The 16025-nt window shown below is 40.1% G+C and overlaps 1 protein-coding gene across 1 annotated transcript in view; it reads left to right on the top strand.

The window, feature by feature from the left end:
• The window catches only part of pdzd8 (PDZ domain containing 8), a 50400-nt gene that overhangs the window by 24298 nt on the left and 10077 nt on the right, over window positions 1-16025 (top strand). The window contains exon 3 of the mRNA XM_034214998.1: window positions 877-979. Coding sequence (XP_034070889.1) covers window positions 877-979 — 103 coding nt within the window. The remainder of the gene's footprint in view (window positions 1-876; window positions 980-16025) is intronic.

The raw sequence follows: 16025 nt of genomic DNA on the forward strand, positions 1-16025 counted from the left end.
ATATACCATGACATGTGAAATATAGCCAAAGAGATGGTAACCTTATTAAGGTAGATCAGTCTCCTAAGATGACCATACTGGTATCAAACTATTCCTGAGATATAGCAGTTTCTTTAGAGAGAGAGATTTACAGATCTGAGACTAGATCGGGAGTCCTTTTCTTCAGTCTCTCTGGCAGTGATCTCCTCAGCACACCAGGGGGCAGGAGGAGCCAAACAAATGCATGCTCTGCTCCATCACCATAGCAAACAGTCAAGAATGGTGTGCTAATCGTGCTGACAGAAACAGATGGGGAAGGTTGGGATTGCACCTCATGGTTTGGTAAATATTTGAATAAAGAGTTTTTTGGCCGTGATAGTCTTTGTCTTATAATATTGCTCTTTCATAAAAACGTGGGACATACAAAAGACAAATTCAGATCTGACAGGCTTCAATGAGCCACAACTGTTCTCACAGGCCACAATCCAATACATTTATATTTAGTTATAAAATCAGTGAAGTGCCCCTTTAAGATAGGATGGTGGCCATGTGTGACTTCACCTTTTTCCCATTGTTTTTCCCACTTCAAACCAGTGAACAGAGTATTGAGAGAACTGATCGTTAAATATTCTGCTGTACTTATACTCAAAGTGCTTTTCATTCTACAAGTCATCATTCACACCTCATGCAGAGCAATGTGCCACTTGATGTGTTATTCATATAACACATCACGGCAGCCACGCCATCGGGAGCAACTTAAGCCAATTTCGATTGAAGCACTCCCTCGCAGTCACAGTTGTAATCGATATTTAAGAAACATGAGTACAACTACGTTTTAATTAATTCAGTTTTTAAAAAGTCTTTGTGTGTCCTGTGATCTGTGTCCTGTCCCTGCAGACTGTTCATCCTGGGCTCCTATGACAGAGAAACCTACGTCCACTGCACCCTGGAGCTGAGCAGCCACCAGTGGAAAGAGAAGACCCGCAGCTCCATCAAACAGGTGGGTTCCCTTCAACACCCCACTTTACTCTCTTTCCTCCATGTGTGTCGTCCCTTCTTAGGTTCCTGGGTAGCAGGGTTCAAGAACTTGACTTGGATTTTGAAAAGTTGTAGCATTGATTTACCAACAAATAAACTATACACACTCCATGTGTGGACAGAAGCATGCTTTGAAGCTTTCACCGTGATTTAATATATTAATAATCCCAAAAAGAACACAATATTTGATAACCAAATCAACATATATAATTCTTAGGTTTTCATAGAAGGATAGCACTGTTTGTTTTGTGTAGCAGTGTGTGTGTACAGTAGGTGTGGCACCTAAACTAGCCACTGAAATATCATCAAAAGTCAAACACAAACCCTGCCTCTACAGATATTGGACACCTTGTCTTATTGACACATTAATTCAAGCTTATTTTCATCTTCCTTGCACTAATTAGATTGTCCCATTGTTGACATTTAAAGCACATGGAACATTTTCAGGCTCCTCCGGCAAACCTTTTCTAATTGCTGCAATTTAGAGATATTACAGTTATCACATCAGGCCTGTTTGGAAGTGACTAATGACCGCTTCACAGTGAAATGTCAGCCCTAATTGCTGGCTCGGGCTCTCGCCTGCCTAATGCTTCTATCCCCGCCACACACCTCGGAATGACATTTGGATTGCCTAAAGATTATTTGTATTGCGTTGAACAGTAATTGTTCTGCAGTTTGCTCTCATGTAATGAAAGTTGAACGCTCTTCCAGCAGGGGGCAGTGAAATATTGTGAGTTTATCTCATTACACATAATACATATTTTCTCTCTCATTCCAAAACAACGGTTACATTTACAACATGGGTATTGAATTTGTCATTTTTATATTACTTGAGTTTACACAAACTGAATAAATTCAAATTAGTTTAAGTATGACATTTTTGGGAAATATGGTCAGGTTCCAACTGAAATCAAAACTTGATGGATAATTCAACCTGCTGTCAGTCAATGTGACCTTTCTGCTGCTATTGTTGGACTAACTTAGTTTTATTGTTATGTTATGAGCAATACTCATAATATTCATGTTGAGTCTTGCTTTTTAGAGATGGAGTAGTCCGGTGATTTACTTGATTCCAGATCTATTATTCACACAAAGTTGAGATCTACCGTAAAACCCCGCATATTAAACAACATTAATTTAAGACCTATGGATGTATAACTTAATTCAAGCATAAACCTTCTCTCACATTACATTTGCTTCTCTTGTTATTTGGAAAAATAATTGTTAGTTAGTTTATAAGAATTATGCCTTTTATTATGTTATAAGTATGATTTGATTCCAACTAGACATAGGATGTTCTGTTCTGAGTGTTAATCCCAGAGCATATGGGTACAACGTTAGATTTGTCTATTGTTTTAGGGAAGTATAACCCTAGAGGTAGTGTTTCGCTGAACACATTATAAAACTTAAAGAGTCAAATGTGTGATTTTGGGCTTTACAGATAAAATGATCTTGACTAGTCTGGCTTCTCAGCGTGTGTGGCTGAGTGGGGAGAACTGGTTAGAAGCGGTTGGTGGTGAACTGTGGGCTTCAGCTTTAAGCTGCACGTCACAAGCCAAGAAGAGAGCCATACTGTAAGTGAGCAGAACAAATGATGGATAACATGTAGAATGGGTGGTTATCCACTTCGATCAAGAATATAACCACATCAACTTCGTCAAGCTATATCGGCTAAAGTATGCTACCGGCAACACAGAAATAAGGGAAAACCGGAAATGACAACACGCTTACCGTACGATGTCGGTAGCCCTTAAGGTGCAGCCAGTAATCCAATAAGTAATCAATATGTAAATTGTTCCCCCCCAAACACTCAACCAATACAGCCACCAGAACAGCCCTTTCCAAGTGGACACACTTCAGAGCACTTGGTCCATTTTTTGTTAATACACACATACAAATGCAGATTCACGTTGGCATTTGAGCCTGATTTATCAGACTTCTCCAGTGTGCATGTCCCCAGCAGGACTCTGTACTACGGATTAAAGGCTATACCATCCTGGAAAAGGTCAATTCCTCATCCTTCTCTCCACTCCCTTTCTCCCTGAAGATTGCCAGATATGAGTTCCTCTCTTCTCTTGTGAAAATAGCTGCATGTCTTGTGTATGTTAATGCTTTTCATGCCATTTAAATATGTTCTCATTTAAACCAGTGTGAGCCACTTGCTTCTGCTTTTCACTGGACCATGCGTCTGTCTTCCCAACGGAAGTCATCAGGATCAGGGTCCTTGGAGAGTGTTCAGCAGGTTTATCAGTGCTTGTGTAAACCTTCTACCTCCCAGCCTAGAATCAAGTTTAGTTTCTCATTGTACACACAGTCACATAATAGAAGTCACATAACCAGTTAGAATAGGCCTGAGAAACACAGGCTGGTTTTTAATGAGCCTTTCTGAGGCCTTCTGTTTGCTCAGTGTTTCAATTGCCAAATTAAATGTCATGCTTTATTTGAATAGTTAAATGTACAGTCAGCATTGTGCTCATTCCACTCATTTAAATGTATGGCGTGTCCTCCGCTGCCGAAGACAACATCTGGCATCCTTTTCTATCCATTTGTTATACTTAAACATTTAAAAAACCGTCAACTTAATAAAAAATGGTGAGACAATATGAACTTATTGCAATTAAATTGTAATGGCCTAAATGTTGGCAGCCAGTGTAAGTAAGAAGAAATGTCCATGCAGAAGTTCCAAAAAAACTGAAGCTGTTTACAAAGTTATTCTAATTGATGTTATTGTTTTCCATCATCTGAGCCAGTGATGGTATGTAGAATGGAGGTATCAAATTATATTTTGAAATTTGAACATGCTCTATTTCTAAGAGGATTCAAATCTAAGAATTGCTATAAGTTATTATTTTACCACACCGCTGTTAGGTGACACCATGCTTATTTCTCTGGAAGGATTCTCTTAAGTCATGTTTGTTGTTCTTAAACATGTCCGCTGCCATCTATTGGTCGATCTTTCCTTCAGCCACTTGCATGTGCACACACAGCACCTGTGAACTGGGTAAATTAAGCCTTGTTCCATTACACGGTGGGAGATTGGGTCTGGTTTTTATTTATTACTCATTTATGGTGTGTTGAGGTCGGGGAGGGGGGGGGGGGACTCTGGCAGGCGTGTTTGCACATCTGCCCCGTCGATTCCATCGCCGGCCCTGAAGTGTGTGTGTGTGTGTGTGTGTGTGTGTGTGTGTGTGTGTGTGTCATTCGGTTTCCCAGACTGTAGCACCAGTGATTGGGAAGTCGTAGAGAAATATGGACCTCTTCTCACCTTTACCTGTACTGACTCAGAGCACTTTCAAGGGTTAGAGCAGACCAAAAGCCAGATATTTGTCTTCCGTTCTATAACATCTCATATGATGGATCTGCTTGTCATCTAAAAGTCAAAAATTGCAGATTTTGTTTTTTTGTAGCTTGAATAATTAATTTGCAAAAGTTTTATTATTCAATTTTCCCAATGTTTTTAGTATTATCACTTTTGACATTAATCAAATGGAAGGAAATGGAATGTATTCATTATTGACATACATCTGGTATATTTAATTAAGTGGTAATAGTAATTATAAAGAGTTCTTGCAAATCTGTCTCGCTGAGCATTCAGAGCTTTTTATAATGAAATACTGTAATAATTCCAATTGGACTGATGAGAGCCGTCACATCTGAGGATTCTCTTTCTGGTTAATCATATCTAGAAAAATCAGTCTTGTCCACAGCTGTTACATAAAACCTCAGGATCAGCCACGGCTCTATTTCTGATCCTCTCACTCTGTCAATACACACACACACACACACACACACACACACACACACACACACACACACACACACACACACACACACACACACACACACACACACACACACACACACACACACACACACACACACACAGACAACTGGCCTTAGAGAGGGAGAAGGCCATTTTATGCATGTGAGACACACACACACTGGTTTGTTTGATGTTCCACTTAGGGTGTCTTTGTGTCTTTAATCTGTCCCCGACACCCGATGAAAGACAGTTGGTTGATGAGGTGACACACGCACGCATGTAAACACACACTACAACAAAGAGTGTTTCGAGCAGCAGATGGGCCCAACCATTCGGGACTTAGTGTAGTAACACTTCCATCATGGTATATTTATTTTATATTGGTATAACATTACCATGTGGTAAATTTTCTTGAATATCATTTAAGATATGCAGGGGTTTTTCTAGAAAGATATAGTATGAGGGCAACGCTGTGGGTCTGTTGTATATAAGATATATACATTCTGGCGAGAACATGGCGCCCGTATAAAAGATGGCGCGGCGGACATAAACGCGACGTCGGAGCTCTAAGTAATAGCTGCACTCCTGCTGTCACAATATATTTCATCATAGTCTGTTTTGTAAGTTTGAATGTTTAAATGTTTTCGCAAGTGGAACTCTTTCAGCTTGTCGCAGTCTGATGCTGTGTTAAGGACTTTAAATGAGGAAAGTAGACAGTGTCATTATGCTCTGTCTCTCCTTCCAGAAAACAAGGCTAGCGGCACTGTTTGTCGTGTCAACATGCACATCCAGCACATCATCAAATAGTACCGTGGCTCAGAGTCCTGCACGGGTCTGATTTTCAAGACCCGCTCCCGCCCCGCACCCGCGACGTGCAATACCGAACCCGCCCCGCTACCCGCACATATTGCCAATTAGTTCCGCAACCCGACCCGACCCGTCGGCACAAGATCCGCAACCCGACCCGAACCCGCCTATATATGAGCAGTGAAAACATGCAATTATTAACACACGCAGTTGCATATTTGTCTCACACCAAAAGCCTCCCAGACGTTGGATTTCGCTCTTGAGGAAGAGTTATTGAAAATGCTGTATTCTCCGCTAGAGAGCTTCACCTCAGCCATTTAGAATGTGACACGCTCAGCAGCAGATTGATGCGCTGCAGAGGTTATGATTATGCGCGGTCCCGCGGGGGAGAGGTCTGAGGATTTAAACATTAAACTCAATTATTATTATTTTAATATATTTATTATGTAATAGCCGCGACCCGACCCGCATCATCTTTGTTTTTACCCAGAACCGAACCCGGAAAAAAGCGTTTGAAAAAATACCACCCGCGAGTCACCTTCGGGTACCCGACCCGATGCAGGACTCTGCCTTAGGGAGCCTAACACACACACTGTTAAACCCCGAGCCTGTTTTTCAGGTTTCAGGCTCGAAAATGACATTCCCAGAACAAATGACCATATCTTCCCTTCTAAAAGGGTTACATTAATAATCTTTTTTCTCAAAGTAATGATAAACCTGTGAGTTGGATGTAAAAAAGTCAGAATCAATATAGATGTTTTTATTTTAAAGAAAATTCAGATTGAACATGGTAAAAAAACTGTAAATTATAGTGTCCGTCCAAAATATATTTTGTACTTATAGTGAAAACTAACCTTGGATGATGGGTTAGTAGACTAAAAGCTTTAGGAATCCAAAGTACAACATATAATAAGTACCCTTTGCAAAACAGATTTAGCACAAAAAAACCCTCTTCTGGGGCCATTTGGGTGGATTTTCCATATCTCTGGCCCCCCTTGCTGGATTTTGACATGTGACATCTCTTTCTGACCGTCAGAGCCAATGGAATCGAGGGGAACTCACACATAGTCCTTATTTGGTAATGTGTGTGTGTTAGACTGCCGCATCGCCAAGACCGGAAGCAGCAGCCACTCTGGTGGCTACCATTAGCAGCTAACTTTTGCTCTGCGATTTTTACATAAAAATGGAATTATGGATTATAAATGAAATAATTTTTTTATACAGAGACGTTAAAAACCTATGGATTAACCGATTCAGCCGCGTTTTTTCTCGTTTTACTGCCATTGAACACGTCTTTTGATCAGATTGACAGCTACGGTGAGACGATCTCCCTAGAAGCTCCGTAAAGGTACGTGTTGTGATGTCTGTGTTTGCTTCCCCTGTCGCGAGTTCGGATCACTCAGTGATGATACTATATACCTAAATAATCTGTGGAACCTCAGCTTTAATCGGATATCTTGTAAGTGCAGCTACAATAAGTAATAAGGGTACTTTTATCTTGAGTTCTGTGACAATGTCCGTTAGCATTTTTCGCTAAGGGGTCATTTAGATGCTTCTTATGAGACTTGTGTTTTGTTTTGGTAAAAATGGTTTGTATCGTCAGTTAGCTGAGATTATTTCCGTTAATCTGGTATAACACATTAATAGGTTCTTAAATATTAAGATCCCCTGAGACACAGTGTCGTGAAAAACTAACAGGGTCCCCGCCGGCGGGGACCTTGGGGTTTAACAGGTTAAGTTGTAGCCGGTGCCACATTCATGATTAGTTTCCGCCTTGCCGTGCCAATTAAATGGCCTGTTCTAATTCTGTCTGACAACGGCTGGCCGCGCAGCAAACAGCAGATTAAAGACATGAGAGGTTGGTCCCACAAGCTGTTTATTTCTAATCGCTTCTTCCATGAATCAATTCACCTCAGAGGAAACTCAATAGACCAGCTGTTAGGTGCATGACAGACGGAGCTACAGCCATATTACAGATTTCTTGCTATTTTCATTTGGAATGTATTTCTTTGATCCTATAGGCATGATCTAGTAGATAAACGACCTGTTACTCACTGCAGTGTCTCAACGGCACACTGTTTGGTAATCAGCCAGATTCTGATCCCAGGATACTTGAGCACTGACATTTTTAACCAGCAGTTACTTGCACTAGAGATGTTTACGCATTTAAATACAGTATTAGGCAAAGTGTGAATATGTTGTTTACAAATATTCTTTCTCAGTTTAGTTATTTGTATTCTGAAGCGTCTGAATGAAAGATGTAGTAAACAAAATATCCTTTGTCTCGCTGGATTATTATAGCATTTTACTCGTTTTCTTTTTAACTTTACTTAAAGATATTTCGATTTGAAAATACAGAATATTTTCTTTATTTAGAAACATTTGGTTTTGCTTTATTTTAAGATTGTCATTTCCAATTATTAACATTATCATAATGGTTTCCTGAAAATAACTACATATACTTAACAAATATTATAGAAAATAGGAACTCCCCAAGAGAAATGCTTCATATAATGCCAAGTAAATAATAACAGTTATTTATTTATTATTGGAAATGTCATTCTCAATAATATGTTGAACTTTGTTTGCTTGTGGTCAAATCCCAAATGTTTGCCTGTTCAGAAACATTTGCAATCGGCACTTCTGGATCAGACTAGGTCATGCTGGTGATGTATTGTTATCCTGTAGATTGGAACCATTGCCTTTATTTGACCTACCTATATCTTTCCTGGAAACTTGGTATCAAATGAAAAAGTCCAAATGAAGCGCTGCCAAATATTTGCGTATCACATGCACCATGACTGATGTTTGACATTTTGATTGAGTGCGTTGGAAAAGATCCTGCGGTGTAATGCAAACAGAAAGTTGATGTTGATTTAACAGCTCTGTGTAATCCTGGAGTAACTGATAGAGGAACTCGGTCTGAATGGCCTTTCTTTTCATCAGCCAGGATCTGACAGCTAACGTGACGTAGGCTCGTCTGTTTTTCTTCTGCTATGTCACTGTTATTTAGAGTGATGGTAACCACTGAGTTTATGTGCTCTTTGTACTTCTCCTTAACAACAATTATATTATGTAAGATGTATTGTGCTGCAGCAGAGACAAATGGAATAAAAGCATTTATTTTTGTCGTGTGCTTCCTCCCCAACTCGAAGGGACGGGGTTGTGTGTGTTTTAAATAGCTTATAGTTTTGTTAAAGGGTCGTAACCCCCCTGTCGTGTTCGTTCCTCCCCCCTTTCTTTGGTGTTCATTTCTTAGTCTGTTATATACGGTGGCCCTGAAGTGCAAGACACCACAGCATTTCACAAAACACCACAGCATTTCACAAAACACAACAGCATTTCACAAAACACAACAGCATTTCAGAAAACACCACAGCATTTCACAAAACACAACAGCATTTCACAAAACGTGCAACAACATTAACATGAACCTTTCTGTTGGTCGCTTGTTAGCAGACCCTTCACGTGATGGCAGAGCGAACAGGTACAGGCAGGGTCCATAATGATAGCCCTATAGTTTAAATCTACTACCCACACATGAACATATGGAAATGGGCTACTATTTTAAAAAATAAATGTATTTATTAATGTATTTAGGAACCTATCCATGTGATTTTTAGTGGGGGTGGACCTCAAATCCTCTAGGGGGGTCCAGGGGCATGCCCCCCCGGTAAGATTTTATTTTTTATTTTGGAGTTAAATGCATCAATCTGGTGCATTTTGAGGGGAAAATAAAGAGACTAGATCTATGGAAACACCTATATGAAACAGAACTGTATACATTTCAATAATCATAAAATCAAGGCCATAACCAATAACATACCATTTCCAATATGAAAAAAACACTGAAACTTGTTTATTTATTTTTGGTTCATTTATAGTTGGGAGTGTGTCTGTGCTCCTGAATCAGCCTCTCCTGTCTCCCTCCTCTCCCTCCTCTCCTGTCTCCCTCCTCTCCCCCCTCTCCCTCCTCTCCCCCTGCTCCTCTTTGAGGCAGCAGCAAAGACTAGTTTTCTCTCAACAAGTTTTAAAAGTGTATCTTACCTTTTTTCACCTAGTTAACTTTTTATTTATTTATTCATGCATATTTTACTAATCACATTACATTTCATTTAGCTGACGCTTTTATCCAAAGCGACTTATAATGACCGATTACAGGGACATTCTCTCTGGAGTAACTAAGGGCTAAGTGCCTTACTCAAGGGCACACTAGTGGTGGTGTTCCTGGCGGGATTTGAACTCACAGCCTTCCGATCTTCAGCCCACCTCACTATCCATTAGATCAATCACTACCCTCTCAAATGGAAATATGTGTTTACATAAATGGTGACCACACCGTTTGAGACCCACTGAGAACTTAGACTAAGTTAACTATCTAAACACTCAGAGTGCTTTACCTCACCTGAGCTGAGGTTATCCCGAGCTTGAATGACACACAGAGACCAATCAAGGGCTTTGATTTATGATCTGTATGACAGTGGCCATGTCGGCAGGCCACATCATGTGGACAGCCAGTCACCCTGTGTGAGGCAGGCCACTTAACAGGCCAGAAGGAGGCGAGATCAGAGCAAGGGAGCGAGGGATCATTGTCTACAAGTTAATCGATCGCAGATGGCGTCGTGGTCACGGACCAATAAAAAAAAATATATATTGACATTTTTTTTTTTTAAATACCTAAATGGGTCGCGAAATATACTTGGGCGGCCGTTAATATACCTGGGCGGCCCGCCCAAGTATAGTCTGTGTGGGAAACCCTGATATACAAAACACAGACTGTCTATGTCATGGCGAATACAGTTGCTGCTTTATTTATGTCTGTATGACGTTGTGAGTGTGGACGGAGCAGCTACAGGTTAGTTTAGCCTGATGGATCGGATTCCATACAGAAAACACGCATTTAAAAGCTTTTCGCCTGCCGTCTTGTCTGCAGACTTGTTAAAGCGTTAATTCGTGGTTTTTACTAACCGTTATCAGATGTATGTTCCCAGAAGCAGAATGGCACTCTAGGTAAAAGCCGCTCCCTGAAGAGGGAGATAGGAAGAGTGTTTGCATGACAGACAAGCGCTGGTGTTCAAAGGCGAGGAAACACTGAAATGCCAACTTGATAACGGGGGAATTGGTGTGTTGCTTCTTTCTGAACCAGGGGTAGTGGTTTAGAATTGAGTTGTCATTTATTAAACTAAGAGGATGTAACAGTAGTGGCAGATTGATATTTGTTTATATCGGGACAATGCCAGCTACAGAAAGGAGTGTGTGGGCAACAGAGCCACTGCTGCTGTCCATACAAGTGCAAATTAGGCGAAGCACCTTTTTGTTTGCCTCTGTCTCCATAACAACTCCTTTGTTCTTAATGCTTTTGAGAGCTGCTTCCTATGATAAAAAGGCAACTTGAAAATTCAGATTGAGCCACACAACAAACACAAGTGTTAAACTAAACTAGTTCATTTGACTCAACATCGGCAACTCACTGCTACAGCGTACATCTATCTTTTTTCCTACAGAATAAGGTTGTGAGTTAGTCACTGATACCATCCCATTATTCCATGTGTTGTGTTCAGGGTTTGTTTTCTGTATGGAAATTCTATGGATCATTGTGAATACACCAGAGCAGGGTAGGGTGGGTGGAGGTGGTCAATAGTTGTGAAATCATAAATGGAGAAAAGAGCATCTGTGAGAAAGGAATTGTTATCTGTAACTGATAAACCAACAATACTATCGTTATCTATATTTGGATAGAATATTGCAACTGGGTAAGCTTCATTCAACAGTTGCGTTAAATTGTTGTATTTGACAACATTTAGTATTTATTGGTAATGCATTAGTTTTGCTTTAAAAGCTCTTAATATTGGCATATCATTCACTATGAAATATCTTTTTCAATCTGACCTTTTGAGTCACTTTGAAGAAATGACTGATGCATGGACAGAGATCCAAGATGCTACTGGCTCAGGCACTGCTCTTATAAAGTCATATTCCATGGAAAGATGATGTGTTTTTGTCCCTGTCGTGAATAGGAGAGATCTGAAATGTTTGGGTGCGGACTTCATGCTGTGATTTAACACACGTCTATGATACTGTGTTTGAGAACACGCACGCAGAACATCAGCGTCACTGTTAACCAGCTTAATAAGTACTCACGTAAACACCTGGGCAGCTACCGGCCATGCACACCCCCCCGCCCTCCCCCCAACATCACCACCCTGGCTGCTAATTGGATGTGGCAGGGAATTGTTGCGCACTTGCCTCGCAGCGACTTGTACCCTATAACCATACACAAATCGATCTGACATGTGGTATTAGATTAAATTACCAAGCAGCGCAGTGACAGGGAAAAGGATTTGCTCAACCCCCCACTCCTGTGTCTCACACACCCTCCCAGACCTGTGGGGAGCAGAGGGATGTTCAGCCAAGCAACAGGAGCTGCTGCTCCATCAGAGCTCTCCGGAAAGATGGCTGTAAGAGCAGCCTGCAGCCCCCCCCCCCCCCCCCCTGCAGACGGCTGTCAGAAACACATAACCCTCCCATGACTTCTGCATGAAGGCCAGTCCAAGCATTCTGCTGAAACAGTGATGTTTACAAGCAGGGGTGGGAGGGTTGTTTTTAAAAACGTAATCCGTTACAATAACTAGTTAATGTCTAAAAATGTAATCAATAACCAAATCTGAATATCCAAATATAAAGGGAATGTATCCTGATGAATTTGTTACTTTTGGATTACCTCAATATGCAATGCAAATAAAAACAAGAGATAATAAATAACAATAAGATGTTTTTTACTTAAGTGTAGGTAACAATGTAACATTAGAAAATAAGAAACCAAGATATTTCATATACAAAATGTAGTGCAGTAACGTTTACAAATGCTGTTTGAGCTGCATACATTCATCAAAAGCATAGACTGTATTTTTGTTGAATAAATCAGGTGCCCACTTACTGCCTTAAAAAAGAAATGTATTTAAAATCAAGTATTAAATTAGCCTAATTGTCAGCCAGGAAGAAAATGTATTTCTTACTTCTACCTATCATATATCAATCTTTATTTAAAAATGTATTATAGCACTGTCATCCAGCTAGTAATCTCTATTTTTTATTTATGTAACTAATCTGATGACTTTTTTTATATAATTGTTATCAAATAGTTACCTTTTTAGTATCCTTATTATGTAATCTCTTTAAATGTTATCCATTACTCCCCAAGCCTGTTTACAAGTACAGCTGTTGTGATAGACAACAGCTGTCATCTTAATATAGAAAGTGCTGTGAACATGACAGTTTGTGGAAAGATCCCCGCAAGCCAGTTCACATCCACTCGTCATTTGTGATTTGTGTCAGAGCTGTTTCTGATTAGCACCAAACTAAAAATAGTGTTAGGAATCGGTTGTGAATTTAGTAGACAGAAGCTCCTTTTAGTCATGCTCTTCAGCTAGCAATAGTATACTTTGTTACTGATATGGAATGACGGATGGATGGATAATAGCAGAGGGGATGAAGGTTTAGAATAAAGGAGCATGGTATCTCCTGCTCCAGGACCTGATGCCGCTCTGATGCACACACACGGCTCGGAAAAAACAATGTTTACGTTGTCTTCTCTGTTTCTCGTAAGGTCTCCCTTTCTGTTGGTGGCTTGTTAGCAGACCCTTCCCATGACAGCAGAGCGAACAGGTACAGGAGGCGTAGAGCGAGGGAACATTGTCCACTTGTTAATCGATCGCAGATGGGGTCGTGCTGAGACGGAGAGAAAAAACAAATGAAACGGGTCGCGAAGTATGCTTTGGCGGCCGTTAATATACCTGGGCGGCCCACCCAAGTAAAGTCTGTGTGGGAAACCCTGGTATATATTGCATACATAATAGAATAGGTTTCACTTAGTTCTGCCTTTCAGTTAGTTACATTTCCTGGTTCCCAAGCCAAATATGAAAGTACTGTTTGTCTGTTGGATCTCTGCTCAGATTAGCGAGTTCATGGCTTTATTTGTTTGTTATGCAAGCAGGCTCTGGTTAGCACTGTCAGACAGTGTTTTAATGTAGGTAATGATCTTATGTCATTTTTTTTTCATTGATGTTAATCAAATGTTATTCATATTTACTTTCCAAAACTTGCTTGGGTAACATGAAATGTTATATCAGACCAACAAAAGCTATATGAATTGAAGTGATGAGAAGTTCAGTGAATAAATATATTTCATTATAAATTTGAGTGTTAAATCAATGTAATTATTTTAGACATACATTTGCATTGCTTAAATCTACAATCTGCCTGCTATGCTTACGTCTTCAAACAGCTCACATAGAGCTGGAGTGCCCAAAAGTGAGACAACAGCTTGTTTTATTCCCCATTATGTTCATTTTGTTCCGCAGAGAGTAGAGCTTCTGTTTTATCGAGATGATTCGTGTGCTATCCCCTTCTTTTGTGACACGATACGTCAGAGTACAACAGAAAGTCTCATGCATGTCTTTTATGGCAGTGAGTTTTTGTTCAGGGATCAAAGGACGCCTGGGTTCGGTCCTGGAGGTAGAAGAGATAACTTTAAAGCAGTGATAGCTGCCATTTAAACATATGAACCTTTCATTTGTTCTCCGTGGCAGTGTAGATAAAAGAGAGGCTGGATTTGCTGAAATGGGTCTAGAATTGCTCCATTTACATGTGGCCAGTTCAGGGCTGGTGCGTTCTTTGTTTGTCTTTTCTGCTCAGAGACAAGGAACCAAGAGCTCCATGTTAACAAGGTTAGTGAGTGTTCACCCGGAGAGGAGGCTCCACACACACACACACACACACACACACACACACACACACACACACACACACACACACACACACACACACACACACACACACACACACACTCAGGGAGTCATATCTCACTCTTTTATAGAACTGTGTTTCCCTGCCAAACTGAATCATCACAGTGAACTATTTAATGCACTTTATCACCCATGCAACCAGTTTCATATAACAGGGTCTGGTCTCATCTGGTTTAGGTAAATATATAGATATATACTTTATTTATCCCAGAATCGGAAAGGATTTTGTTGCAGCAGCAGTGTCAAGCATTACACAAGTAAAACATTTTCAAAAGATACAAATGTAATACAAATAGAAATGTATTTGATCTGGCGTTAGTCACTGGACTAACACCAGCATGATTCTTCATGTAGGCACACTGATATATGTTTGTTGATTCAAGGTTTATGTTTGTGATTGATGTATGTAAATTGTGCTTTAGGACATCTAGTCCTGTTCCTCAGCTCTGTCTCAGTTAGCCTGTGTTGCTCTGCATGGTTTCCTGGGCTCAGCTTCTTTCTACCCTTACAGTACACACAGTGTTTTACAGTCTGTTAAATGCAGCTTCATTGACACTTCTGAAACAGACTTTGTTGTCTGGGTCTTGTGAATTGAACGCCGAAATCATGAGTATAAAACCAGCTTTTTTATCTATAAATGTTCCTTAGGTTTATTATAGTAATTACATTGGGACAATACATGTAATCAGAAAGCAAAGGATATCCAGGTGTATATCTTTCACACACTGCTGCAGAGCTGTAGTGTTATCAATGGAGCTGTGTGTGCACTGACATAATTAGGCACATATGAGTGTCTGTGACTGCATATATTGGGGGTGTAAGTGTGTTAAAGGGAGATTGCCACTATTTGCACTTCAGAAGAAAGGGCTTGTGTGCTTGCCTTTGTAAATCTATTGTAGGCAGCACATTGTGTCGCAGCTGTATACACACAGCTACGTTGCCCATCCAATAAGAGATGTTCAGCACCTACTCACCTTTCAGCAGTTCTTACACAAAGGGCAACATGTCAGTGCCCTGAACGTGTGTGTGTCCGTATTGGAGCAGAAGATGACCCACTAAGCACTGGTACAGGACCTGAAGGCACCGCCTTCCGTGGGCCACGCGCCGGAGGAATATGTCGTCGACTAATAAGAACACTCACTGCTCTGCTTGGGAGAATTTCAGGCATCACACTGATTTGTTGTTTGGTTTGAAAATGATTCTTATTTCTTTATTTCCTTTATATTTATATTTTCCTCCATGTTTTTCAAAATACAGCACAACATTGTAAGGATCCAAATGACCACCTTGACAATATGGCCCCATTTTCTTTTTCTACTTATATATATATATATAATGGTAAATGCCTGAATAAATAGTGCTTTTCTAGTCTGAGAGTCCAGAGTGCTTTCATTTATAGAATAATATCATTTGTATTACTAAAAACATATTCAATATCACAATTTACCAGAGTCCAAAAAGAAAATGGAACTACTCAATTTCTTATTTAATGTAAAAAAGCAGCATATGTTTGGAATTATATGTAGAAATAATGAAACATCACTCAAATGGATAATTGCTTTATTGTCCAAGTCCAACTGAATGAAGGCACAAAACAAGTAAATGTGAACATATTTTAACAATACATAAGACTT

Source organism: Gymnodraco acuticeps, unplaced genomic scaffold (assembly GCF_902827175.1).
Source record: "Gymnodraco acuticeps unplaced genomic scaffold, fGymAcu1.1, whole genome shotgun sequence".
Classification (NCBI taxonomy): Eukaryota; Metazoa; Chordata; class Actinopteri; order Perciformes; family Bathydraconidae; genus Gymnodraco; species Gymnodraco acuticeps.